A 27,807-nucleotide genomic window follows, 5' to 3' on the forward strand; every position below is an offset into this window, starting at 1 on the left:
ATCACTGTTTTTCACACTCAGGGGTCTTTTTCTGTGAACTCACCCGTGTCTTCACACAAAAGGGGCACATGAAACACACACGCGCACACACACGCTCACACACACACACACACACACACACATAGAGAAAGTCCATCCCCCTGGAGCTTCAGCAGCACAGAGAGAGATCGGGTTACTCCTCTCCCAGCGCACCAAGACGTGGAAGAAGCAAAAACATTCCATTGAGATCGAGTAAGAAACAACAGCGGACGACGGCAGCCTCCTCGTACACAGAGAGAGCGCTGGACAGGTTAGCTGGAGGTCTGCCGGGGGGGGGGGGGGTTAGTGGAGGGGAGGGCAACGCGGTCTTGCTTTGGGTTGTGTTGTGTCTGTGCAGGACACAGAGAGGGAGAGAGAGAGGGAGAGAGAGTGAGAGAGAGAGAGAGAGAGAGAGAGAGAGAGAGAGAGAGAGAGAGAGTGTGTGTGTGTGTGTGTGTGTGTGTGTGTGCTGATGAAGTGGGGGAACGGAGGCCCACTGGCTGCAGAGACGCCCGACAGCTTTGTGCATGTTAAGACAGAGATAAGGCTGAGGTGAGGTGGGGTTATGTGTCTTGGAGAGGCCATATTTGGCTGTGTATTTGTGTGTGTGTGTGTGTGTGTGTGTGTGTGTGTGTGTGTCTAAGGTGCTGTTTCGAACTGCACAGATATCTGGAGGTGGCCTGTGTGTAGGTCGGTTCTCTTTTGAGAGGTGTGGCAACAATGAAGGAGCTCGAAACACAACAGAACGCTCGGCTGGAGAGTGAGTGACCCATCTTACCGAGAGAGGTGAGGACAAGCTGTGCTGGAGTAGTAAATGTGATAGCGTGTGTGTGTGTGTGTGTGTGTGTGTGTGTGTGTGTGTGTGTGTGTGTGTGTGTGTGTGTGTGTGATGGTGGGGAGGCTCAGGTTAGCTGGAGGTCTACTGGATCTGTGTGTTCATGCCAAAGGCAATTACAGTTCAGTGCAATGTCAATGTAATGTGAAGACGAGCAAATGTAAACAGTACAGCATCGTCTGTGCTGAAACTGACACAGTTCTGCCCTCTGTGTATATGTGTGTGTGTGCATGTGTGCACGGGTCCTTCCGTGTATATATGCGTGTGTGTGTGTGTGTGTGTGCAAGGGTCCTTTTGTGTATGTGTGTGTGTGTGTGTGTGTGTGTGTGTGTGTGTGTGTGTATGTGTGTATGTGTGTGTGTGTGTGTGTGTGTGTGTGTGTGTGTGTGTGTGTGTATGTGTGTGTGTGTGTGTGTGTGTATGTGTATGTGTGTGTGTACGTGTGTGTACGGGTCCTTCAGGGTGGTGGTGGCATGTATTTTTGTCCTCACTCAATCACAGTCTGTCCCTAAGCCAAATCACCATTTTGTCCTGGTGCAAAACCTCATCTGCACCACAAGCACATGCCTAAAATGTACCAACAATCCAGTGGCATTTTGGGTACATTCACACTTTCTTGGACCCGCAGCCATCGTGCGTGTGGACCTGCAGCCTTCATATGTGTGTGTGTGTGTGTGTGTGTGTGTGTGTGTGTGTGTGTGTGTTAAGACCAGTAGTTAAGAGGTCAGACATCCATTCATCAGATAAGTGCTTGCTTTGTGTGTGACAGACTGGTGAGACAGATAACTACAAGGGAATGACCAGTGCTTGCAGATCTCCAGGGACTTCCAGGAACATTGTAAAACACTCAAGGGGCTTTTCTTAAGGCTGGCTCATTCCTTCTCCCTTCAGTAGGCCTCAGACAGCATCAGAGTCAGACACACACACACAGATCACGTGAACAAAATGACTGATGTGTGCATCCAGGTATTAGTTACTTCAGACCTGTCTGCCTGCCTGTCTGCCTGCCTGCTTGTCTGCCTGTCTGTCTGTCTGTCTGCCTGTCTGCCTGTCTGCCTGTCTGCCTGCCTGCCTGCCTGCCTGCCTGCCTGCCTGCCTGTCTGTCTGCCTGCCTTCCTGCCTGCCTGTCTGTCTCATCAAGACATAGCATGGGCATTCATGCCATCATTATGTCCGGTCACCTCTTCTTCTCCTTACCTAAGTTCAGCTAATAATAAAGAAGAAAAATCTTGCTCCATCAACCAGTTTTATAGAAATTCAGTATGGCAACATTTACATCCTCTCGGCCTGAGAAAAGGACGCTCAAACAGTCCACCAGGAACTGAAGCGCCTGATGCGTCATCCCTCCTCACCTTCAAATCAGAGCTAATACAAGCACTAGCAACATCCTTCAAAGCCCACATCTCTGATCACAACAATCATCTATATTTAAAAATACAGGAACTATCAACTTCTGCACATCAAGGTTACTGCACTTATACTGGTGGACACCCGATTGAGAGGCCACCAGAATTATCTCTACAAGAATAACATTTCTCTCACGCTCTCTCTCTCCCCGTCACATGCACACGCGATCATTTTAACGTTGATCTGTTTTTGTCTACGTAAACTAAGTGCGGCCTTCGTAGATGAACATGGCTGATGGGTGTAGAGGCACCACTGCAATCTCACACAGTAGCTTCCTCTAGGACTTTCCCCACATCTCAACACCATTCATCCGCACAGACATACACACATACAGTTAAGGGCCAACATTATCTATGCACATGCCATATTTGGATTTAGATTTTAATTTTAACCAGTAGGTTTCTTCTAGCTCGATATGACACAAACATACAATAAACAAGCCAGTAGGACATCTAGCAGACTCGTGTCATTTGCAACCAGAAGAACCCTATTGATCCATCATGTGTCACAATTTGACATTGGCACGAATAACTTTGGGCTTCACTGTAACACTGTTAACATATGCAAGCACACAGACAAATCATACTCAAGCCACACATGTACAACAACACATGCACATACGTGCACGCACACACACACACACACACACACACACGCACGTACGCACGCATGCACATACAAGGACAAACATGCAAAGAGACGCCCTCGCACACTACGATCCACCCTAAGAGAGAAGTGGGTCTGTACACTCCTGTGTCCAGAGAGACTCCACCCAAACAGGAACAGTCCAAAAACGTGTGCTAGAATGACCCTTCTGTGGGCCACTAACAAAACATGGCCAGAGAGAGAAACAGATAGAGACAGAAAGAGAGAATAGGCCAACACCCAATGCCCGCCTACTGCCTACGCTCCCTGTTGGCACTCATCTCCACAGCAGTCCAAAGCACTGGTCCTGCAGTTCTGAGTGCGTGCCGGACACAATACAATATGGTGCTGCAGCCTGTGAAGAGAGAAAGAGCCAGAACAAATGCTAACCCCCCCCACACACACACACACACACACACACACACACACACACACACACACACACACACACACACACACACACACACACACACACACACACACACACACACACACACACACACACACACACACACACACACACTTTAAACAAGGCCTACTGCACCATATGAATCAAACTTTCAATTCACTGACAAGTCCATTTACTACATTTTCTAACACACACACACACACACAGACTTGCCAAGATTCAGTTTTCTAAACCCCAAAAAGGCCAGGCCTGCGATGGCAGCGGGTGCTGCTGAGGAACAAGAAACCTAAAACCCCCCCAAAAAACGATGACGGAAAGGGGGAGCCCATCTATCCCCCCCTCTCCCCTGGCTCCCAGGGGTACTCAGGCCTCTCTCACTTCAAGACAGACAAGGCCCGCGGTATGACTGACTGAGAAATGAAAGAAAAGTCAAACGGGGAACGCTGCCACTACCTCGCTCGCTCAATGACCTTTTCAACATCGCCGAGGAGGTGCGCAGCACACGCGCCACCACCACTCGTCCTCTTACAGGAATCGGCCTTCTCTCTTCAGACACCACACCGAGGAAATTAAGGGCCACAACATTCGGAATTGTTTGACAGCAGCTCCAAATGAATATGAGTATCTTCGTGGGTAGTGTACAGGTTACAAGCAGGTAACAACTGCATCAGTTGGGTATAGACTGAGTAAGCAGATCCAACCCATTCATTTTCTGAACGAATATAAGAACCTCCCCATTGTACAGTTCTGGAAGTGGAAGTAAAGCCATTCTTAGATATTGACCTTCCTATTCTTTTCCTTAAATGTATACATTGTATCATTTTTGGATCAGCTGTAGTATACAGTAGTATACAAAAATACAGTGATACTTCGGATTATCACCCAATGTAAATTACAATACAACCAATCATCATTCTAATATATTGTAACAGAGCAACATTCTGTTACATTGTATCTTAACATTGTACACTCACAAGCAGATGATTTCCCTCTAGCTGTGTTACATTATATCTTCTCTGGAATTTAAGTGACCAACAGAAATTGTGAACCGTGCTAGTTGAAGGTCTGGACACAGTCATATCCTTTATGTAGTAGCCTAACCGTGTCAGGTAGGCAAAGCTACCCACATCCATCCTCGAACCCCAACTCTCCCCTTCTCCCCGATAAAACAAATAAGACAAGGCAGAATGCGGTTCTTCATGGGGTCAGTGGGTTTACAATTTAAGTAGACGACACCTCTCAAAATATGCCAGACTGCATGAACCCACAACAGGTGATCCTCTAACGTTCTGGAATTCAGTTAGAGTGGCTTAAATGTAGGCTATGTGTGCAGAGTGGTCCATCACAGGAAAAGTTGACAGTATGAAGACTATACCCTGCTATTTATGTTTATAACTTAATTGCAGAGGTAACTACAGGTGGTGGAACTCACATGTTTCAGTTCAACCTCAATAGTTACTGCCAATGCTGATGGCTAACATTAGCTAACGATATGCTTTCATAGCCTTGGTTAGCTACCGAACATTTAAAAAATATATTTGAAAATCGTGTAATAAACAATACTCACATGAATCAGCTCGTCAGCGTCGTCGTCCAATTCCACACTGTTTTTATGAAATGGAGCTTCGGTGACTGGCAGTCATAGACGCGAAGACACCGTCTGAATTACACAGAAAGAGATGGGACTTCGCCGCTCTTCAAAGGCGCAGCCAGGGATAAGCTAATTAAAGTCGACATAATTGACTCTGAACACAAGAACTGAAATAAAATAGCAAAAAAACGAGGAGCTTATGGCTACACAGGCGCCCATGAATATCTGAACTGTTGATGTCAATCCTCTACTGGAAAGCCCCCTGGTTCTGACTTCCTCAGGAAATCCCCGTTTGAAAAAAATGTGGTTTGTCAGAGGACGCCTATGGGACGCCATAGAAAGCGTTGAATGAGAGAGGAAATCTACTTTAACTTACTGCCCTCTGCGTCTCGTTGTGGTACTGCAGCATACGCCCGATGATGAACCAACTCGAGAGCTTGTCCAGCCTAACATCCACTTTACTTCATATATTAAAAAAGAGAAAATGACACATCACATCCTACGCTAATGATGTGACATACTGCATGGAAGTTAACCCCCCCCCCCCCCCGAAGGAGTCGCCAAGATTGCGTAAGAAAATCAATGCAAAACTAAGAGTTCTTTGATGAGCCTTTTCGTTTCCTATAGAAAACACGGAATTTATCGACTCCTCTGTGTGGAAACATTAGAGGCGTCCCAAATGCATTATTTCCCCAAACATCGACAGATAGGGCCCTACTTACTGGAAGGAAAGGGAACAGATAGCTGACAACATTTACGGTGCAAGAGCGCCTGGTTTGCATACAGTGACGAAGTCCTTTTTTACAGAATGAAAGTGAGTCATCGGAGGGTTCTGAGTGTGCCACAGTATGTCATGTTAAGCTCACATGGACCTGGGGGAAAGGAGTGCAGTGAAACAAATACTCGCAACAACGTCTGATTTCCCTGTAAATCCTTACATTTATTGCATGGCTATTAAAATTCAATGAAATACAATGACTACAATGTTTTTCTCCCTCACAAAAAATCAGGTTCAAACATTCACATAATATTCTCACGAATACTATTCAAAAGCAATGCAGTACCAGTCCAGCAAAATAAGGAAGGCTATGACGGGGATTTAAGTTTACATAATGCAGACAGCAAAACAATAACTTAAGAAATACAAAACATGATAAAAACAGACCTAAGCAGTTTACAGTGTGTACATTGTCTGCCACCACTGTTTAAAGGCCATATTTGCAGAGGGCCACCTTTCATCACCCTTTAAAAGAAACGGCCATGACGTGTTCCTGTCCCGCTGCGGTGTCATGATTGTGGCTACTCTGTCCACATAACTCTGAAAATGACTCAGGGAATTTGAACGACGCACCATATGCTTCGCCCACCAAGCAGGTGGCTGTGTCAACCAATTACGAAGCCGGTGTGACAGGAGGAAGAAATTCAAAACCATCTGTGTATGAAATAACTGTCCATGATACATAAACTGAGGAGAGGAGCGGGTGGGATGAAATGAAATCAAATGTACTTCACAGCAGGAAGGAAATGTTTCAATACTTTGGTTTTAACATAGCAAGTATAGAGGACCTCCTTTGAGTATCTTTTGGTAAGGGAATGGTGATCATTATTCATGAAGAGCACATGCATGTATGGATTCTGTATGTGTTTGATTAATATAGGCATAATGTGTTTTGGTGAACGTGTCTGGATAGCAGCACACAATAGACCTTTGGCCTACGGGCGGCATGGTGATGAGGGAATGGCAGTGTAGGCTGGAACTCAGCTTACATCAACATGTCTGCCCTGTGCTTCCCTTAAAACAATTCCACATGTTAACCACAAAACTGACTGGTATTATGATACATAGGTCATTATCAACAACTTCAATATCTGAGAATTAAAATACCAAGGGGGGGAAAAAACAGAAGACAGTAATAGAAAACAATAGTGTGCTTTTGCAAGCACACTAATAACCAAAGCATCACAGTTTCAACAGCCCCTGAAAAACCGCTCAGAGTGCTGTTGGGATGTCAGACTTCAGCACGCTTGTATTAAGGGTCCCGGACAATGTTGGTGTATCTCCAGAGTGCTCCTATGTGTCCAGTTCACTCTTAGTTTCTTCACACGCACACACTCCTTTTTCCAACTAGTGTCCCAGGTCTGAGACTTCACATGATCTCCTCTGCATATTGACATACAAGTCCAATAACAAGGGGCGTCAATTCAGAAGCGTATCATAAAAAGCATGATAAAACGGTTCTTTAAAATTAACTTTAAGCATTATATTACATTGGAGGTCATACTGTCCTCAACAATGCCCATATTTCCAATTGTTTAAACAAGCAATGTTTTTTTTCTTCTTCTTTCAAATAAAGAATTAAATGCTGAATAAATTTAGAGTTTATATATAATTTACAGGCACTGTGGACAGCCTGAGAAATGTATAACTATTGTTTTCATAATATGCCCAATGGCAAACATCAAATCTTACAGATCCAGTTAAATATACTCAGGACACCAGAACAGCCATCTTGAGGAAGTTCGGAGAAATGAGAGATGCTGGATGATGACGACATACCACACATTACAGCTTTACGCGATGACGTCATACATTAGGCTTGCCTTTTCTAGTGATGGCCGAGATAACATGAGATGAGTAGCTGTGAAACTCGCACATGTTGAGCTACTTGGGTGACCGATGGACAGAGAAGCAGCAGTATACGCCATCGCCCCCATTATCGGGGCTTAGGGTCACATGGGACAGGCATCAAGTAGGAGGCGGGCGTGGCGTGGAGTGGAGTCGAGGGCAAACAAAGAGAGCGAGGCAGCATCAAGGGCAGGATTGTGGTTGAATGAGGGAGTGGGGGTGAAACCCTGGATGTGGTGGAGGTGGCGTGGGCACTCGAGGGGTAAAGTGCACAGAGATAGAGTCGGGAGCGCTGGCTTGGCCAGGCGCCTTGCATCTGTTTGGGTTTTTTTTTTTTTGTCCCCTTCCCGTGCAGTGGCAGCTGCTGAAGGTCCTTTGCCACACGGGACTGGGCGGAGGAGGAGGAAGGTGGAGCAGGAGCAGGGCATAGGTGGGTGAGGAGGTCGGGGGCAGGAGGGGGTCCAGTTTTAAAGACACAGCGCAGGTCTGCCGAGAGATGCGTCTCTCTCGCTGTTTCTCTCGTTCTCTCCTTCAAAAACTGCAGCTCTGTAGGAATGAATGGGTTGAGTTCTCAAGGGTTCAGGATGCCTGGGGGGCCTGTGTGTCTGCAGCTGCTGGCTCCTGCACAACAAACATACAGACAAACATAAACAAACACACAAAAAAAGAAACGGAAAACATGTTAACATATTAGCACAAATCTCTCACAAAACAGAAGTAGCAACAAACTTCCACAAAAACAAAGACAATATTTGTATTTGTAGACCTGCAGTGGTACAGAAAAGTCCAAACTGCGGTATCCATCTATAAATTTATCCATCTATCTAGGAACGTCTGTCTATCCGTTTGTTTGTGTTATTCGCATATCTCTCAAACCGTTCCTCCGACTGATTTAAAACGTGGCCGGTGTCTTGCTACGGGCTTGAGCAGGTGCAGTGGCAAGTTTGACGTTGTTTGAATATGTAATTAAAATATATTGTTAAATATATAAATATATACAGCACAGGGCCAGAAACGGAGAGGTTGAGAGGAGTTTTGACAGCACTGAATCAGGGCACAGCAATGGGTCAATCTATTATCATGATTTCAAAACGCAGTATGTCTGCGTAAAATAAAAAAAAGAGAGTACATATTTGCAAAGAGGTGCAAACCTTTTTCTGCTCCTCAGGTGGGACTGGGGTGGTGGCGCCGTCCTCTGGCGTGACCTCCATCTTCTCTTCCTCGCTGTTCTTCGCCCCGTCGCTGCTCTCCACGCCGTGCTCTGCCTCCCACTCCTGCAGCACCTCGTCCAGGTTGAAGCGTCGCCGGTAGTTCACAAAGAAATTCTTCACCTGGACCACAGACTTGTTCCCGATTACATCGGAGATGGCCTGGAAGTCCCGGCCGTACTTGCGAATAGCTGCAAAGAGAGAGAAAACTAATTTATTCATCTGGCAGACGACTGTTTCCAAAGTGACTCACAACTCAAGCTGCATCAAGTTAGGACACAAGCATTTATAAAATCCACTGGAAAATTGTTGATAGCATTATTACTGAAAAATATACATTGTGGAAAATAAGACGCAGTCAATGAGTGAGTGTTTGCTCTTAACTCAACTGAAGTAGGTGATTAACCAGCAGTGTTTCCAATACACTGACTTTCTTGTGGCGGCCCGCCATAATTATCATCATTGACCACCACACAACAATTTTCTATGCTGTAGGCTATTTCAACAGGATGAAACCCCACACCCACTGCCCACGTCAACAGCTACCACCACAGATACAATTCCATTCTGTGGGATACACAGAACCAGACACTGTATCTCACACCATCACCACAAGATGTCTGATGTAACCTCCCACATTAATAACATCACAACACCCTGTAAGCACATGGGTGCTAGAGTTGTGTGACTGCTGGTCATAGTTTGTGTACCTTGAACAGCCAGCAGCTGCTCTTCTGTTGTCCAGCGGGTGTTGAACTTCTGGGTCACCTGAGATGGACGAAAATGTACAAAAATATGCGTTTAGAATTTTATGAGCACAACCAAATATTGCAAGCAACAACTGAGTGTTTCTAGAGAGGGCTGGATCTCTTCAAGGGCAGTTTGATATGGCTCTTGGCACCCTCAACCAAATGTTGGAATATACTTTAAACTATATGAAAAAACTGGCTTAGTTTAGCGATAAGTATTGGTCATTAACACTCATCAGGCGTTGTTGATTGTCAGGTCATTGCTGTTCCCAACTTACTCGTCTATTTAAGAAGATCAAACCACCTTTCCGTTTGCTATTTTGTCTTTGCATGCATAGTAGGCTACACTCATTCCGATATATCGCCTAAATGACTTTTCACATTCATCCGTGTAAGGTGCTGCGCAAAAACCTTTAGGGGCTACACCATGACGATTATAATGTGGGGAAAACCCTGGCCTCAGAGTGGGAGGGGGTCAAGGTAGTAGCAGCAGTCCTCAGGGATTACGGAGCTGCTCAGATTGAAACATAAAACGGCAATGACCTCAGATGGTCTGAAGTCCTCGACACCAGCATCCAGGTTCTCCCTCAGCGTGCTGTTGGTCTGCTTGATACTCTGGATCTACGACAGCAGAGAGGGAGTGAAGGCGTTAGAAAAAGAAGTCACTTCATACATTAAATATTGATTGTAGAAGGGCCTGAGGAAAATGTATATGAATATAAAATCAGTATATTTCAGCTTCAGAGAAAAAAAACCCTGCAATCCCACAAAAAAACATTTGCTTTGTCATTCTTGGACGTCAAGTAGATTAATGATTAATGAGCTTAAAGATGAATGTTGCATAACTTCACTGTATAGAATATGCAGAATATAGACAGAGTATAGAACATATCACATGCATAGTGAAAGCCAAACAGGGTCACAAATGAGATTTTAGGATATGAAGTTTCAATTTCACAATCCCAAATAACATTGTTACTTAGATTTTCAGAATGTCACCACCTATCAATGGATGAAAAGGCCTTAGCCTTGAACACATCCACTCCACTCAAACAACTTGTCTAAGATAACTGTTAAAATCGACGCTAATAAAATAGAGACTAGACTTTCAACTAGAGTGAACTCTGCTCTGTATAAGAGGTAAGATGGGGGCTTTTCAGCAGCTGAGAAAGAGTAAATAAACCAAACACTTGGTTTGGTGCCTAGAGGCCTAGAGACAGACTAAGATCAAGAGTGAAGAATCAAGACCGACCAGTTCTTCAGGTGAAGATACAGTTACAGTGAAACAATTTGAAACTGAAAGCTCTAATACAAAAAAAAAAATGAAATGGGGAAAAAAAAAAAAAAGACAATAGCCAGACCTGGCGTTTAATGGCCACCAGCTCCATGTCGAGCTGCCGGAGGACGCCGGAGGCGGCGGGCGAGCTGCTGGACATGGCGGTGACGTCGCGCTGGATCAGGTGCATGCCCTTGGGCGGCTTCTTCTTGGCCCGGTGCAGATTCTTCCCCGTGGGGCCCGGAGTCTCCTTCTTCAAGTGAGCGGGTTTTTCCCCAGAGCCTGCTGGCTGCAGAGGCGAGCGTGAGGGAGGGAGGGAGAGAAGAATCACTGTCAGCCATTACAGAAAAGGGGTGGAAAAAAGCAGTGCGAGGCTTATGGGAGGGCAGGGCTATTCTCCACAACGCATATTTGAACTCCGCGGCTTCACCTTGTAAAAGGTGAGGTGGAGTTTCAACTGGGGGTTTCCCCATAAGCCTTTGTTTACATACCTGCGATCTAAAATTACACTTGACACACAGATGCGTTTGGTGACAGTTGGGCACACGCCCTAATGCAATGCAAACTATGCATTTTGATGCACGAGTAAAGTTGTGAAATAGCATGCATAACTTAGTGAAACATAGTGGTGTTTCCCCTACAATGCATTCAGCATGATCGGCAACAAGGGAAAACAATTCCACGCGAGTGAACTACAGGAACACCGCGGCTAAACTTGTTCGTCCCTCTCCAGGTTTGATGTCAACAAATAATAGTAGGCTAACTTAAAGAGACCCTATGCAACTTTCTGCAGGAGACGATCGCTTCTTGTTTACATCTGGAAGTCTGAGACGAAGAACCACCCTTGCAATTTATATATTTAAATATGGCCTATACATGTATAAATATACACGCTAAAGCTGTCGGGGAAGCTCTGCAGAGAAAATGCAAGCATAAAACGAGCGAAAACGAAAAACGAAACCGAAACCAGAGATGAAATCGCCAATCCTGCATAGTTCCTCTTTAAAGTTAACCTGCTGGCTTGCATCTCTTAAGGCAGTGTCGCTAACCTACCTAGGCTGTGAAATTAAGGCCTAGCCTACTGTTGGGTTGAATGGCATTTGAGTAATGGGCCACACAACCATTTAGATTTGGAGATAGCTCCTTCTATCGAACTATCCAGTTTTTCCTGTAGTGCTCAGGCCTAAAAAAATTAAAACAACTTTTGGTTCCGGTTGGTGGTCAGTCGGTAGGGATTTTTTAATTTTTTTTTTTATTCTTCCCCAATGCTATTAAAATGTGCCGATTTATGATTTATAATGTGTTTAACTTTCGTTAGGGGTACAAAAAGTATCAGCATAATCTTTAAGTGCAGGCCCATTGGCATACAAACGGGGCCCATATACTACATAGGCTATATAAACATGTGGTAGCTGTTAAACCAGGTGAATAAAATATAGCAGTATGGGTTTCCCAGTGTCATTTGTAGTGGTGTTGTAGACCGATACAACTCACATTCAATACAATAATAGCAATTAACAGAATCATAGATGCTTTGTAGGCTATCCATATCTATCCGTCCATCTATTGATCTATCAGGAGCCATAGCCAATGAAAAGTACATGTTAGAATTTGAGTGCGTCACAATTATTTTGATATTGATAATAAGACAAGATCACACCAGTGGGGATCAAAGATATTACAAGGCATGTACTTCCCCCAACACACTCAGTGAAAAGGTGGCTTCATATCATATATTTCAAACATTTTGAATTCATATTAAGTTTACATTATTTATGATCCGCGTAATTACCTAAAATACATAGTATGTTGACTATTTCATACTCATTTTGAATTGAGACATTTTACACAATTGTCATTGCCTTACAGTTATCTTTAATGTCATTGCACAGGTCAAATTGAGTGCCTGTCACTATAAGAACGTGAGAGTAGGCTTCAGTCATGTTTTTTTTAATGTAAATTCATGTTGACTTTTTTGAGAACCACTTATTACTAGAGATGCACCGATTGCAATTTTTTGGCCGATTCCGATTTCCGATTTTTCATAGAATTTGACCTGCCGATACCGATTTTAGCCGATTCCGATTTGCATCTTCTAACCACTTTACAGCACACAAAATTATTTAGAGTTATTTTCTATCCTTTCTTTAATACAACATGTTAATATAGAAATGTAATCAACTTATCAATGGCTGGTAAAAAAAATGTGAATAGACAGATTCTTCTTCAAGTCTTCTTCAGCTGCAGTAGGCTATTCCCAGTGTGGGACATTCATTTCACACACTACTAATAGAAATGCACTGTAGGACTACTATTTTTTTCTTCTCACATACAATATCCAACTGTAAATATCTTCAGACTACTGATGTGTATAACTGGAAAGTTTGTATAGGTGCTACATAGGCTGAGATGTTGGAAAATTACAAAAAACTGATTTTGAGATAACAGCCTTGAAACACAGCCAATGGCATGCATACTCAGTCTACTACACTCTTCTTTGAACTTTCGCGATTGCTTGCGGATACAAAGGAAGTGTCCATATTTGGATGGCATAACGTCATGCAGGAGAAACACAGCTTTCCAACGACACCACACATGATATGTTTTGTATCACGGTCGCGATAGTGTATGACATGTTAGAATGCTTACTTTTGGCGAATTTAGAAGAAACATACAGGCGTGAGTAGACAAAAGGTAATGAAATAAACCTCTAAATGTGTAAATCGGACTTTGTTGTTGTGTTAGTGTGAAAGAATACATGCTAAGGTGGCAAACTGAAGCAAAACGATGTTTATTCCTGCCGTGGCTATGTTGCTGCTTGTTGACAGCGCTTGTGGTTCAGCTGTGAGCACGCAATTAGCGGCAAAGACGGGCGGTGATGTGCGCTGTTTACGTAACCTAGTGACAGCTTAGTAAATTCCACGCAATATGGCAAAGCACAGCGTTCGCTGCATAGAAAAACTCAGCATTAGCGCTTTATCCAGCCCTGAGTGTTAGCCTTTGCTAGCTTCATCAAACTTTGCTAACTCAGCTGTGTGATGTTGTTACAAGTAGGTGCGAGTGCATTTGACCGGCATAAAATCGGCATGTCTCAGACTGACCGGCCGGTCGCCGGTCGTGGCCGATCACGTGAAAATCGGCCGATTCTGATCGGCGGCCGAGCGATCGGTGCATCTCTACTTATTACAGTAACTAGTATTATACCATCGGAAAGCGTGCTCTGTCAAGTGTGCATGTGATATCAGTGTGATTAGAACTTTGTGGGCAATCCAACAGAAAAGAATGGGTGTGCATTTTGCACTTTTCCGTTACATAATGTGCATGAATGTAGCCCAAATATAATTAGATTTCATAGCCTAAATTCACGTTGATTTTCTCGTGATCCATTTATCCAAGCTACTACCATCGAAAGCTAAGACCGTGCTGTCAAGTCAGTGGCATGCATATATCAGTGTGACAAGAACTTTGTGAGCAATCCGACAGAGAAGAATGGGTGTGCATTTTGCATTGAATCAATCGCAGGTAATTTCTCTGCGCTGAGAACGTTGTAGACAGGTATTAGACCTGCTGTTGATCTAAAGAGCCTACTCATGCCTTACATTTGTCACCAGTCTAAACAATACGCTGTGGTCTAGCTAGTCACCAACTGATCATGAACAGATTGAACAAAAAGAAGAATAGCTTTGGCGTGACATTTCTTGCGTGTGCGTGAGAGCGATTGATGCTGAAAGCATGAGTGTCACGACTGGTGCGAGAGTTGGCAACCCTGAAAAAGACATGAGGCCACTGACGATTGTCTTTGTGCACAACCGACCGCGCAGCATTGATAAGTGGCAAAGATTTTCGGGAGGATTCCTCAAGATCATAAAATAAATTTCGGTCGCACATAATTGACAGGGTGGGTCGGCATTTTTTTTTTAGGCCTCACTAAAATCATAGAAATTACCATTGCAAGACACTTATCTCCTATGATCGAAGAATCAGATAGATTTTCCTTGAGTTGTTGAAAAATGTATTTTACCTACCGTACGTACAAAACATCATGAACTGCACTCACATATCGTTATGCACTATCCACAACAACGCTAGTCACTTAAAACCCTGAGACTCAAGCAACCATTTCTTACAAACTGAATTACTATTTCACGTTCATAAAGTGACTGGCACTCAATTAGACCTACATATCACCCATACAATGTAATGAAATTAAAAACAAGTGTAATAGTTTAGCATATGCCATCAAGTTTTAATTTTCAATTAACTATAAATAATTATTTTCTGCATTGTGCCATTTAATATTTGTTTTTGTTTCATATCAATGTTCTACTAATAATGTAAATGAGAACAATGAAGATGAAGTGTAAACACACTGGATAAACTTGAAAGCACAGGAATGGGTCTGTTCGATTAGGCTACTTGCATTCACTCATGAGCTGGCGATGAGTGTGTCTATGGCAAGCCCTTGTTACACTGACCAGATGTACTTCATAGACTAGGACAAGTCATCTAGCAAAAATGCCATTTCATATACTTGCATTTACAATTATGACAAGGATCAATCCAATTCAAACGCTTTTCATCGATCAAATTCGACCATTAATCTGGGCAATTAAAAAAAAGCACTAGCTCAGGCAGCAATACGGATTTAGTGTCGGTATCAGATAAAATCCAAATGATACTCAACACTTAACAGGAGTGGCGGAAGAGTGTGTGGTGATGAAGAAAAATTACCTTTTGGGGGACTGATGCCTTTGCCTCTGATTTTTCTACTCCTGTCCCCAACTGAAACAAGGCAATTATGGTTGTTTTAGGGAACATGTTTTCAAGAAACATTGTTGCATTAACAAAGTTCAGTCAAAGTGAACTTCTCTTTCCACTCCTAGTCAAAACGCAAGTACAGGAAACTTAGACAGTTCTATCCTATCATCTCACTCAATTTTCTTAAACATAGGTTTAACCCTGGTAATCCTGACACTAGGAAAGTTAGCTTGCCACAGTGACTGACCCATGACAAACTCCATAACCTTCAGCTAACATACCTCAGTAAGTGGCTTAACCTTTCTGGTATTCCCCACAGATGAGAATACAATAATGTCTATAACAATGAGTAACAATGACTAACATTACAACAGGGCATACGCAATACTAACATAACCTCTCAAGTGAACTTTTAGTTTAGATATGTTAAGGAAAAGGAATAGCTTCAAGCCTAATCTCAGACTAACAGAGAACTTCAACAAAGATCTCCTCCAAAAAAGAAGAGCTTTTAGTCTATGACTAGGCTAAATCCATGTCTGGGAAACCAGCCCACTGGACTTGATTCTCCGAGTGAGTATCCAAGCTGGGCTCATTGACAGAAACACTGGTGGGGGGGCTGACTCACACTCTTCACCTCCTTCCTCTCCTCCTTGCTGGGCTCATACTCAGCGTCTCCTGGAGAAATGCAGCTGTTCTCCTCCACCTCCTCGTCACTGCAGACAGATTCACATCCTCCATCAACCACAAACGCTTACAGATAAGCCCAAGCAAATCTTTAACACACACAGGGAAATAGAGCAGATATTTACATGGCCACACTGACTCTCTGATTAACACAAACACATTTTTACCACACAGTAATGGCCTGTGCAGATTACACAACTTCAGCCTGATGTTACCATAGCCAACAAATTTCCAGTGTTGTGCCCGATTATGAAAGGTCGGAAAAGACACCAAAGGAGGAGCACATCTTCTAAATGTGACAGAGATTTATTGTCTACAACATCAGTGCTTGAAGTGGGCCGGTACACAGTACCAGCACTTCTACATTTGAATCGAACTGTTTTCAGCCCTTCTCAGTTTGCAGGTCTGTAAATAGGCACTGTGCAACTTTCCAGAACTCGACGACCTAAAGTCTAGCACGTCAGGCTTTTTGGGGATCTCCTATGACTCCCGTGTTGACACAGACACTATGACAACACACAAGGAGTACGATAGGCCACGTGATCTTGTAATGTGGCCAATCGTCCAACCAGGACGTGGCAAGACTTTGTGGTCCTCTGATCGCCTAGACTGAGATGGCCAATCGCCAGACCATCGTGGAAGACAAAAACAACTGTGTAATCTGCACTCACAATAAGAGTGCTACTAAAAGACACATTTGCATGGTAACAGTGGGTTAGCACTGGCACAACACAGACACAGAACACTCGTCCTGGAGATGGTGTAAACAAACCTCTCTTCTCTCTCCCTCTTCTGCTTGCGTGCGTGTCGGTCCATCACACTGGTTTTGCTGCGCGTCTTCTTCCAGGAGTAGTAGAAGCGCACAAGGCTGGCAATGGACTTGTCTGGCAGCTGTGCAAAACGTCAGAACAACGTCATACAACTTGTGTAGAAGGGCTAGTGAGCAGGGCTCATACCACTCATATTGGGATGAGGTTCAAGATATAGGTTCAGGTAAAGCCAGAGAAAGAATGGCAGGCCTGCAATGATTGGTCGACTAAGTCAAATATGAAAACTTTACAACGTGTGGGGACATTTTAGCAAAATAAAGCAACAAAACCGGTTGAATTTAGACTCTGTAAAGTAGAGCGGTCATTTCACGACAGACAGTGATAAACATCTCCAACGCAAGCACACTGGAGCCATGATCTGGCTTACTCCACATGGTTACATTTTAGGGAGTAACTTTTTCAAAGGCCGATGGCTTTGTGCCAACTGGCTATAACGTTATATCGTAGCGTGTGCTAGCTTACATGTCGGAAAAGGTCTCAATGATGATTAGTATATGGACGCCAATATGATAATAAGTCTAACAAAGCTTTCAAAGTTTAGATTTGTCTATTTTAGTAGTACAAAATAAATCGTTGGCAATTTTTCACATTATATTTTTGTTTAACAGATTATGAATTTATTTAAAGTTTTATCAAGTTTGGACAAATGTTACAAATAAATTTGATTAAGCTATCAAGCTTAGATTTCATATTCATCTGGTACATCAGTCATTATTTAAATCTACTATAGGGATTTATGTATGCTAAGGCAGACTGGACAACAGAGTAACATTCAAGAGGTGCAGACTTGAGGAGGAGAGTAAAAGATGCACTGGAGCCCAGTCTATAGGAAGCAGGGATAGTGGGTGTGACAGAAATGATCATTGCTGTTAGTATCCTGGATCCACGAAATAACTGGCCTTTAGAAATACAAATCTGCCTGCCTCTACGGTAATTTAACATAGGGGTATGTATACTTATGGCCCCTGTATTTTAAGGAAGAACATTTATCAATTATAATACATTATTCCTTCGCAAAGGAAATTGATGTTTTCCACCAGGGCCGTGCCGGTGCTGGTGCCGGTGCTGACGTTGAGCTGGTTCTGGTAAAGCACCGGCACCAGCACCGGCACGCATTTCCATAGGGTAGCAAGAATTGCAAAGAGAGGATAACAAACTTGTGAAAAGGACTCCACTAACCATTTGCTGGATGCGGTGGAATGTTTTGCCATGGAAGCTGAAGCCCTGCTCAAACAGGACCTTGTCCTCCACTGTCCACTCATCAGGGAAAGGCGTGAAGTTGGGCAAGTCCGCCAGAGACTTTTCAATGTTATGCTTGTGCCAAAAGAGCATCCCCAGAGCCTAAGGAGAAGAGCCAGCCGCAGACATTACACTTGCTCAAATGTCAGCACTTACAAAGCTGCACATTTGGATAGTACAAATAATATCAGAGTTGTTTCAGCAGTTCAAATCTCCAAATTTGGTTCATCCAGCTGCTAAACTCTGGTGACTCAATTTGAGGTTTAGAACAGGAAACTACACACACATATACAGTACAGTAGAAGTGCACATAGTCTATTATTAGTGTCAATTCTAAGTAATCATGACATGTAGGCTATGGAAGACAAAGTATCATATATATGCAAAGGAATTGTCTACGCAAGAAGATACACCAGCACTAATTTGAGCTCGTATTCCCTTATTCAGCTCTGTCCATTTCATACAGATGGAACAGATTCAGCTAGTGCCAAATCATTTGCCAGCAGGCTCTTTGTTTACAACCAAAGTAAATGTGGGAATAGTACAGTATGCTCTGTTAATTAACTCTGACAAACATAGTAATTACAAGAATAGCAGGAGGTTTCAAATCCAAAACATGATTAATTATACCATTCAATCATGGGCTACATAATGCTGCTTTGGAATATCTTAACTTAAAATATACCTAGTTTCACTCAAAGCAATTGTACACCTATTCAGACCTATCTTTGCATCAACAGCTGAGAATATGCTTACAATACATGGGAAAACTACAATGGTTGCACTGAATGATGTGCCAATACCAAGCTGACAAAAAAAGTAGTGCATATGATTGTACAACTGACAGGAGAAATTTTATAAAGATGTCTCATTCCTTCATAGTACTGTATTAACAACAGTTGATTAGGCAATTATCCAGGAGATGTGTCAGTTCTGGGTCACCAGGGCTCAGAAATTAACACAGATCACCATCTACTGTGGCTGCAGACTACCCTCAGTTTAGCTCTTATTCAAAAACATGACACCCCCTCCCCAAACACACACATACAAATACATATAAGCAAAAGGCATAGAAAGATTTTCTTTATATTGTTACCTGCTCCATATTGTACCCATGCTTCTCTTTGGCAATTGCAATGTATTCATCCACTGTCGATACATAAATATATGATACTGATCAACAACAGCCTATATCTAAATGCAGATAAATCAGATAAACAATCAATGAGCATGAGATGTATGTGGGGAAGCAACATAACTCACGTTTTGCTTCTGCCAGACTGTGATTAGGAAACCAAACCAGCATGCCGAGATTCTCTCTCTCTTGACTGGCCTTTGCCACCTCTGAGAAAAGACCACATGCGTGTGATGGAAGACAGGAACTAAAACTGATAGCCTCGGTTTTGTCAAATCATCATTGGAGGATACACATAAAATATTAAGTTACAAAACACGGCCTATGAACTTCGATTAACTACCGCAATGTCGAACACACATACGATCACATTTTTAGCAAGGGGACGGATTAATTACTACACATAATAACAATTACGCTAAAGTGTGTTTGATGAACACTACTTCAATCTAAGTAAGGCGTCAACACTGAAACTTGAGAAAAATGAGTGTAGTTATTCGCCAGTGTCAACTGAAGACTGAAATAAGTCACAGATTTAAAACTTCATCGTGAACACGGGACTGTTTAGCGAAATCCGGATGCTCAGCAGGCTGCATGCAACAACGTTTGAGGCTATCATGACTTATAACCTGCTTTGAGGATGGTTGAGAGAGTTAAATCCCACTTACCTGGATCGTAATCTGGAACGTTCGCTTGGTACTGTGGACCGACTCTCATCCCCCCTGCACCTTATTATAAAAATGAGAATGAAACGTACTCCGTAACTATTCACATCCAACTATACGAACTTGCTGAGTATGATCGAGGCTACCATAGCTAATGACCTACCATGTTCATCATCACTTGAAGATCCCGAACTTCCTTCTTCCCATGAATTGTTACTGTTTCCATTTGCAGCGAAACTTTTAGCAGGGTGGCTTACAGAATTCCTACCCCTTCTTTTACCAGACATCTCGGTAGTACCTTTATCTAGCATGGCAGGCATTTTCACAACTAACGTTAAACGTCAGCAATGAAACTCAACAGATTTGGGCTCACTAGCTAACAACAGCTAATTGGCTGACGACAAATAGCAGCAGCTGCACTTTGCAGGCTATGCTAGCTGACTCTAACGTTAGACGAACAGGTCACAAATAGTAGCTTACGTTATTTACCTAAATGCTTCAACATAACCTGGAAACATCAAGTTAGTTGCCCAATACCAGTATCTCACTGGACATCGCACACGGGGTATTTTGGACACCTGCCCAACTAGCTCGCTAATGCAAATCTGATAACGTTGTGGCTAACACAGAGTACTTCACCAAATAGCTAACATTAGCTAGCTAGGTGGCTAATACTACCTAGCCACATCAGCCAGCTAGCTAAGGTTAGTTGGATGGGAAGTTAGCTCGCGAAATAGAAGTAACCGAGCTAGTAAGTAATTCAGCTTAAACCCCCCAATTCCCTATAGATTAAAAAATATCTAATTTAAAGATATCTCGTGAGTTGCAAACCAATCGAATCCGACGACGATCTTGACAGCAGGCTTGGCGAAAAATCTTTGTTAAGAATGGACTTGCTAGCTATCGTTACAATGTAACTTGGAACTTCAGTTGAGTTCTATGTAAGGCCTGTGCAAGCAAATGAATGGCGAGACCAATCGGTTTTGCCCATGCACCTAATCCGTGGAGGAGTTATCACATCTACTGGGGGTTCCAGAAACTACACTTTTCGTTCGAAACAAAAATAACTCACATGAAAGCAGTGATTCCTTTAGATAATGTCAGAAATGTGCATTATATATTTTTAAAACCACTTATCCACTATCAGAAATGATATTCACCAAAAGTTATCTTTTTTTTTAAATCTATCTGATCAAATGTGTTGGCTACAAAAAGATTCTCTTGCTTCCATGGAGTAAATTCAAATCGGGCTATTCATCACACTAGGAAGGCATCAAATAGTTTATTTCATCATTATTCCTGATGTAACAGTTCCATGCATGCAATTAGATGCTGTGCTGCCCTTATGTATACAGGCATGCATTGCTCACAGTTCTCCACTAGATGGAGATACAAAGAAGCGCCTGTCTTGAGGAACTTGATCAGACTATGACTCCAGTTTCCATTTCAAGAATCCAAATTGCGCTCTCAAAAGTGCTGCAACATTTAGTAGCGCTAATTAGTTGACAGTAGCCTATAGTCTGTGCAAAGTTGTGAGGGGGATACAAACATTAAAGCTCTCTGGGAATTCAACTTTTAAAATATAACCCATCACAACCTTGTGAACTGTGCACAATCCCTCAGACAGTTAAGTCATGCAGAGTTAGGAAATGTGTGCATAAAGGGCTTGAAATACACACTTAACATTTTAAGGGATTAAGGGACAGTCCTAAACTCTTTTAGGCCCTGTACTAGTTTACCTGGAATATTAAAGCTCTCTGGGAATGAAACTTTTATATAGATATTTAAATAACCCATCACAACCTTGTGAACTGTGCACAATCCCTCAGACAGTCATGCAGAGTAAGGAAATGTGTGCATAAACTCTTGTGGATTCAGCGGGAATATGCCTCAAAGTCTTGGAGTTTTTGAGTGTGGATGTTGGGACTGACCCTATGTGTCTAAAAGTGAGTGAGGAACTAAAGTTTGGATCAAATTATTGGATCTGATTCCGTTCATGCACAAATACCACTTGTTACCCTGTGCTAATAATAACTTGTAAGTATGGTAATTTCATCTCAATAGAAATATCCTTCTGAAGTTATTTTTTTTATTTGTTCAATATTTGATGTGGAGAGTTTGTTAAAGGCAGCATTATTAAAACAGCTACAGTCCTGCTTTACATCATATCCTTCATATAGCCTAATTTTAGACATAACTTATAGCCAGCAATGGGTATTTATGCTTCATGTATTGAAATACGTATTTCAAATACAAAACAGTATTTTGTCATTTGTATTTCAATGAATTGAAGAAAATTGCTTCGTATTTTGTATCAGAATACTTTTCAGGTTTGTATTTTTGTTTGAAAATATACTGCCAAATATGTTTGGTAAATCCAATACTTTTGGTGATGACATCATAAAAGTGCAAAACAATGAATGTAGCCTCTGACTGGTGCTGACACACACAATACACTCCCTCTCACAGCAGCTTCAAATGTTTTGAGAACTTTAATCATCCAATCAAAACACATGGAACTAGTTATGTGGTTGCCCTGCAGCATTGCTCGAATAGTTGCCCAAATTGCCCCACGTATTATTCCTCACTCCTCTCCATCGAGGCCATCCAGGGAAAGCAATGCTTGCGTAATGCGTATGGTGTGCAGCATCATCAAAGACTGTTCTGACCCCAACCGCAGACTGTTCACCCCACTCCCCTCTGGGAGGCGTTACAGGTTTCTCTGCACTCAAACCAGCAAGCCTCTTTCCTGCAGCTGTCACTGAACTGTAGCTCTGCACCCTGGTGACAACCAACCAACTAAGATACTGCTTTCTTGCCTCCTTATGCCTGTTGAGATGTTCACCATGGCAACAACAAGGAGGCAGGCATTCTGCTCAACAGCCCCCTCCCCCCAGACAATCTACTTCAATCAATGTACTCGGACTAAAGCAACAATGAAAAAAAAAAATCATATTCTTGCTCTTTGGCATATAACACCATTTAGCGCAAACACGGTACCCAGTTAGTTTAGAAACCCCCCCCCCCAGCTAAACAGCTCTTGGTCCTTCCTGATCATCAGCATTAGCCAATATCAAGCAATCTGCATGCATTGACAATGTCAGAGACTTGTCTCCACTTAACAAGTTAAGTTGTGACTTTTTTTTAGTGCATCTCTGATACAGTATTTATGAGATGCAGCAGGCAGGCAGGTCAGCATAGTTGATCTGTGGATGTTTATGGCATGTCTCATATGGCAGAGAAAAGCAGTTGCTTTTAAAGTGATGCTAAACAAAAAATACAGTATTTTATTTTGATACATGGCATGCATTTTGTAGTTTATTTTAATACACTTAACAGGGTGTTTGATATTTTGATTTATATACATTGTGATGTATTTTTGCATATCCCTGCATACAGCATTGATTAGTCCTAAAATTTCCTAAAAGACAGAATTTCACAGTCACACATCTACTTCTCCTATTTTGGAGAACACCTAAAAGTGAGCCTATGTGGAGCTAAAGGCAGGCCTAGCCTTTGCAACAAGGTCAAGGACAAAGTGTTCATCAACTGGGGAAGAGGCAGAGAAGGATCTAGCCAGAACTGTCAAGGGCACATCATTAAAGGTGGTGGGAGTGTATAGAGCTAATTCTATTGTGGAACTTTTCGAGAAACTCACAACAGAGATTGGTGGATGGGGTAAATGGAGAGGGGCTGGCAGGTTGGAGTAGCGTGTTAATGGTGGAGAGAAAAGGGCTCTGGGGTTGCAATAAGGCTATGTGGTTGTAGCTTCATTCAGAGATTCCTTATAGGTACCAGATCAGGACCAGAGCAGGACATTATTGTGTATTTCCTTGTCTTCTCCATAACCACAACAACTTCAACAACTTGGGTTCATAAAATGCTTCATCAAGGCACCCTAAGCTGTTTACAGTGACCTCAGTATGTTGAATATTTACAAATTATATACTTTTACCTGACTATGTTAGAGACTTTAAATAGCACTCATTTACAGTACATCATTTACATTTATGACCATTTACAGTAGGATGTTCAAGCAAGAGCTGAATTCATTTGTTCCTTTTAAGGAGTCTCCTCAGCATTGTTAGGGAAGGCGGCTGATGGTGGACTCCAGGAGGAACCCAGGCACCCTTGAGTGGGCCATCTACTTTGTGCAGCTGAGCCTCCTCCAGAACTTTCACTTGGTGGGCTTGGAGGGCTCCTGGATGCTTCCCCAGAAAATGAAGGTCTCAGGTGTGGGGGTGCCAAACATGCCGGGGCCTCAAAATGTCATGACCGTGGTGTCTCCTTGTGCACTGTCTGGTCATCGTCATTCATTGTAAATAACAGTGACGTCACCTTTTACATCTGCCTCCACTGTGAGGCCCAAGGCATGGGACCTCCACATCAAGTGCCGGGGTCAGTAGACCCTGGTCTCGGTGAGGGCTTGACAGCGACAGCCAAAACCTTCTTTAGATACACCAGAGAAGCCTTCCTGTGCAATACTGAATTCATTCAAAATGGATCCTGCACCCATCCAACTTTGGTCTGGGATGTGCATGTGGTCTTGCACATGCCATGACAAAATAATTCAGGTATATAGCCTACTGTATATATTTTATTATTTGTGGTAACAACTTATGGTCTTCACAGTATGCATGAAGCATACAAAAAGCATGAAGATACATGAATCTAAATTTCTAAATAAATGACTGTGGTTTTTATTTAAAAAATAATAACAGAAACAGTGCATTTCAATTTCTTCTCACATTTGATACATTTTGGACTATTAACAACATTATCACATTTCTTCCAATCAATCATTTTTTTTTCAATCATAATATTTATCTAATGTATTACTTTCCAACTGCTCCAGTAATTTCACATTCAATGGATGGGTCATTCTTCTTTACCGCATAGCGGTGGCAGTTTGCCTCGTCATACACCTCCACGCAGTCATCAGGAAACCATATGCTAGTTGGCAGACTATCACAAAAAGAGACAAAAGATCTTTCATTTTTTGGAACATTACGCTAAGTCCGATTCATTTTCATTCGTTGGTTAGGAACAGATTGAAAGGGTCTATAGATGCTTGTATGTTGTGATCCTTACAGGCTACAGTCTATGGTTATGACTAGCATGTTCTGAATTATATGGTCCAAGAATCTATTACTGTAATTCAAATGCCCTTAAACAACATTAGTAGACAATGGTAATGGCAATAAACTGCATTGGTGACTTACACTTGGCAGCAATGGATCCCAGAGGCAGAACAGGTGCAGTCCATGCAGTGCACTCTCCACTTGCTCCCTACCTCGTGCAAGCTGTTATCAGAGTCCCTACAGGCCCGGACCCTTTCTAGAAACAATTAGGAAACACATTCTTTAAACAAGGATACTTTAAACACATTCTCATCTCAATGTTTTTCTTTTCTGTTCTTTTCCAAAATCATAATAAAACATTTTACTATTTGAGCCTCATGCCTGAATTTAAGTCTGTAAAATAGTGTCATTTTGACTTGTAGTCACCTGGTGCCTTCTGAGTACTAGTGCATCCAGCATGAGCCAGGGAGGGCAACGTGCACAACACAACTAGTAGCGCCGCAGAGACCTCAATATGAAACAGAAATGAAGTGTGAATTGTTAATCTGAGGTGTGAATCACTTACAGCACAAGAAGATTGTGGATAGACCATCATGATAAAACTTACCATGGTGTCAAACGGAGCGAGTAAACCCTGATGTAGCAGGTATAGCCAACTACAGGATGTTTGGTTTAACCACTGAATGGCATGGATGGTTAAATACCCTGAATATAGGGTGGAGTCCATGTAAAGAGGAACAGTGTCATGAACATCCTCTTTTATCCATGCAACTGATATTGCATAATTGCTGCAGACCTGCAACAGAAACTTCTGGAAAGAAGTTTTTTTAAATGAACATTAACAACATACATTCTAGCTCATGCATATAGAGTACATATGAATACAATGCTATGGAGATATAGATCTACTTTTTCACTATATATTGTGGTATAAATGAGTGACATCAACAAAATCCAATTGGCTTCATCACTCTGCCAGTGGCATGGAGTACCACAGCTTAAGTGTCCAGAAGCTTAGCCCCAAACACATGCACAGTGGCCCCCCAACCTGGTCAGCAGATCAAGCCCAACGAAACAGGTCCTATACTGGAAGTCAGAACAGATGATGCCAAATATATCACTCTAAATTGCACAATTATTTAATTAGCTATGCTTTTTGTATACAACAAGAGAAATGTCTGGAATAATTCTATAACTCAACAGAGGTTTGTACCACAAGCACTAAATGAAACTGATGAACACTAAAGGCTCTTAAAAACGTACCATCTAGTGATCATGCAGCCCCAACAAATGGATCTCTGGTGGAATACAGGTTAGGGTCGTGGTCAATGAGGGTGGGTACCCCTGGTGAGCATACACACAGACAGGTCCCACAGGCACCCAAGCTCTCTCTCTCTCTCTGACTCTGGTGGTGAGAGTCACTTTTCCCCCATAAGCTTTATTCATCTCAGGAAAGCAAAAAAGTTCAAGATTATTCAAGATTAAATCAAATTTTGTTTATTTATTCTCTTTGATGAGTAAATCGCTGGATTTGGAGATTACAGAAACCAACGGCAAGGTTACACGTGTGACACGTGCTCAAGTTATGCAACATGTTATGAAGAACTTGGAAAATGGGGTACATCTCCCTTGATCAGCACAATACGTGTTCTTCTCTTTTCTGCAAAAATTTAAAAATAGATAAGGACACTGGACACCGACACTGGACACAGAAAATCTCTGCACTGGCTTCCAGTATGTCACAGAGTTGACTTTAAAGCACTACTAATTGTTTATAAATCAGTAAATGGAGCAGGACCTAAATACCTATCAGACATGTTTCAGCAGTACACACCTTCTCGTCCTCTGAGGTCTCAGGAGAAAAACCTCTTCGTAAAGCCTGCTGTTAGAACTAAACATGGCGAAGCAGCTTTTAGCTGCTATGCGGCTCAGCTTTGGAACCAACTTTCTGATGACATTAAAAAGGCCCCAACTGCAGCCTGTTTTAAATCTAGACTTAAGACCAAATTGTTCTCAGATGCTTTCTGCTAACTGTCTCTTAATTACTCCATCTGGAGTCTTTTATGTTAATTATTCCTTATTGATTTGATCTTGATTTATGCTTTGTTTTTATTTTCTATTATGATCTTTTTATTATTATTATTATTATTATTTTTATTACTATTACTCTTTGCCCATCTATGCTTTTATCTGCTATAATTACTGTTTGGTTTTTGTTTATGTAAAGCACATTGAATGACCTCTGTGTATGAAATGTGCTATATAAATAAACTTGACTTGACTTGACTTGGTGAGAAGGTGTTGCAATTGCAATAACTGCCAAAGTGTCCAAATACACCTTAAAACTGAAATATTGCATTACAGACAAACCTTGCAGTAAAAATGTATTTCAATGTACACTTAACTAATGAATGTTGTACAATATACACCACAGTCTGGTTCTTTTACCATTTGAGGATTTTTTCTGTAGTTTTTATGTCATTTAACAACTCAAACAATTGCAGTATTGCAGTGCACAATCCACATACTGTATCATGGTTCATGCTTATAATCCAAAACCATACAAAAACAGTCAATACAAGAACTCTACAACTCTCCAACACACAAGATGTGTATAAGAGGAATATAAACATGGTCTTAATTGTTCCTAA

General features: G+C 42.2%; 3 protein-coding genes and 1 long non-coding RNA gene across 7 annotated transcripts in view; 1 reads left to right on the forward strand and 3 right to left on the reverse strand.

Annotated features, from left to right (window-relative positions):
* Nucleotides 1-5,201, reverse strand: part of traf3 (TNF receptor-associated factor 3) — a 16,682-nt gene extending 11,481 nt beyond the window's left edge. For both annotated transcript variants that reach the window (XM_062523296.1, XM_062523295.1), the window contains exon 1: nucleotides 4,882-5,201. The gene's annotated coding sequence lies outside the window, so the exon portion shown is untranslated. The remainder of the gene's footprint in view (nucleotides 1-4,881) is intronic.
* The window catches only part of LOC134067844 (uncharacterized), a 22,246-nt gene extending 13,159 nt beyond the window's left edge, over nucleotides 1-9,087 (forward strand). The window contains exon 3 of the long non-coding RNA XR_009936572.1: nucleotides 8,700-9,087. This is a non-coding gene — a long non-coding RNA (uncharacterized LOC134067844). The remainder of the gene's footprint in view (nucleotides 1-8,699) is intronic.
* On the reverse strand, nucleotides 5,828-21,018 carry rcor1 (REST corepressor 1). 3 transcript variants are annotated; one of them, XM_062523300.1, is made up of 13 exons: nucleotides 20,239-21,018; nucleotides 20,079-20,132; nucleotides 19,539-19,619; nucleotides 19,372-19,424; nucleotides 18,216-18,377; nucleotides 16,979-17,097; nucleotides 16,148-16,235; nucleotides 15,496-15,546; nucleotides 10,850-11,053; nucleotides 10,032-10,109; nucleotides 9,450-9,507; nucleotides 8,683-8,930; nucleotides 5,828-8,152 (listed from the first exon to the last, which is right to left on the reverse strand). In XM_062523300.1, exons 1-13 carry the CDS (start codon nucleotides 20,393-20,395, stop codon nucleotides 8,111-8,113), a joined length of 1,395 nt encoding a protein of 464 aa, XP_062379284.1. In that variant the 5' UTR covers nucleotides 20,396-21,018; the 3' UTR covers nucleotides 5,828-8,110. The 3 variants fall into 3 exon arrangements, with proteins under 3 accessions (XP_062379284.1, XP_062379285.1, XP_062379282.1); XM_062523301.1 differs by having other exon boundaries at nucleotides 16,157-16,235; nucleotides 20,079-20,138; XM_062523298.1 differs by having other exon boundaries at nucleotides 20,079-20,138.
* A 3,733-nt stretch (nucleotides 21,019-24,751) lies between these two features.
* On the reverse strand, nucleotides 24,752-25,909 carry LOC134067610 (beta-microseminoprotein J1-like). Its single transcript, XM_062522966.1, has 4 exons — nucleotides 25,764-25,909; nucleotides 25,583-25,664; nucleotides 25,298-25,412; nucleotides 24,752-25,040 (listed from the first exon to the last, which is right to left on the reverse strand). Exons 1-4 carry the CDS (start codon nucleotides 25,881-25,883, stop codon nucleotides 24,911-24,913), a joined length of 447 nt encoding a protein of 148 aa, XP_062378950.1. The 5' UTR covers nucleotides 25,884-25,909; the 3' UTR covers nucleotides 24,752-24,910.
* Nucleotides 25,910-27,807: the final 1,898 nt, after the last annotated feature.

The sequence above is a fragment of the Sardina pilchardus genome, chromosome 20, assembly GCF_963854185.1.
Source record: "Sardina pilchardus chromosome 20, fSarPil1.1, whole genome shotgun sequence".
NCBI classification, from domain to species: Eukaryota; Metazoa; Chordata; class Actinopteri; order Clupeiformes; family Clupeidae; genus Sardina; species Sardina pilchardus.

Bases quoted from the DNA above. Each gene is read 5' to 3' on its own strand.
- rcor1 (XM_062523298.1), bottom strand. From the start codon at position 20,395: ATGCCTGCCATGCTAGATAAAGGTACTACCGAGATGTCTGGTAAAAGA. The intron at 20,139-20,238 runs GTAGGTCATTAG...TTTTATAATAAG, and splicing joins TTCAAGTGATGATGAACATG to GTGCAGGGGGGATGAGAGTC. The intron at 8,153-8,682 runs GTTTGCACCTCT...TTTGTTGTGCAG, and splicing joins CACCTGAGGAGCAGAAAAAG to GAGCCAGCAGCTGCAGACAC.
- LOC134067610 (XM_062522966.1), bottom strand. From the start codon at position 25,883: ATGGACTCCACCCTATATTCAGGGTATTTAACCATCCATGCCATTCAG. The intron at 25,413-25,582 runs GTGACTACAAGT...AATTGTTTCTAG, and splicing joins TAGTACTCAGAAGGCACCAG to AAAGGGTCCGGGCCTGTAGG. The intron at 25,041-25,297 runs GTAAGTCACCAA...TTTTTGTGATAG, and splicing joins GGGATCCATTGCTGCCAAGT to TCTGCCAACTAGCATATGGT.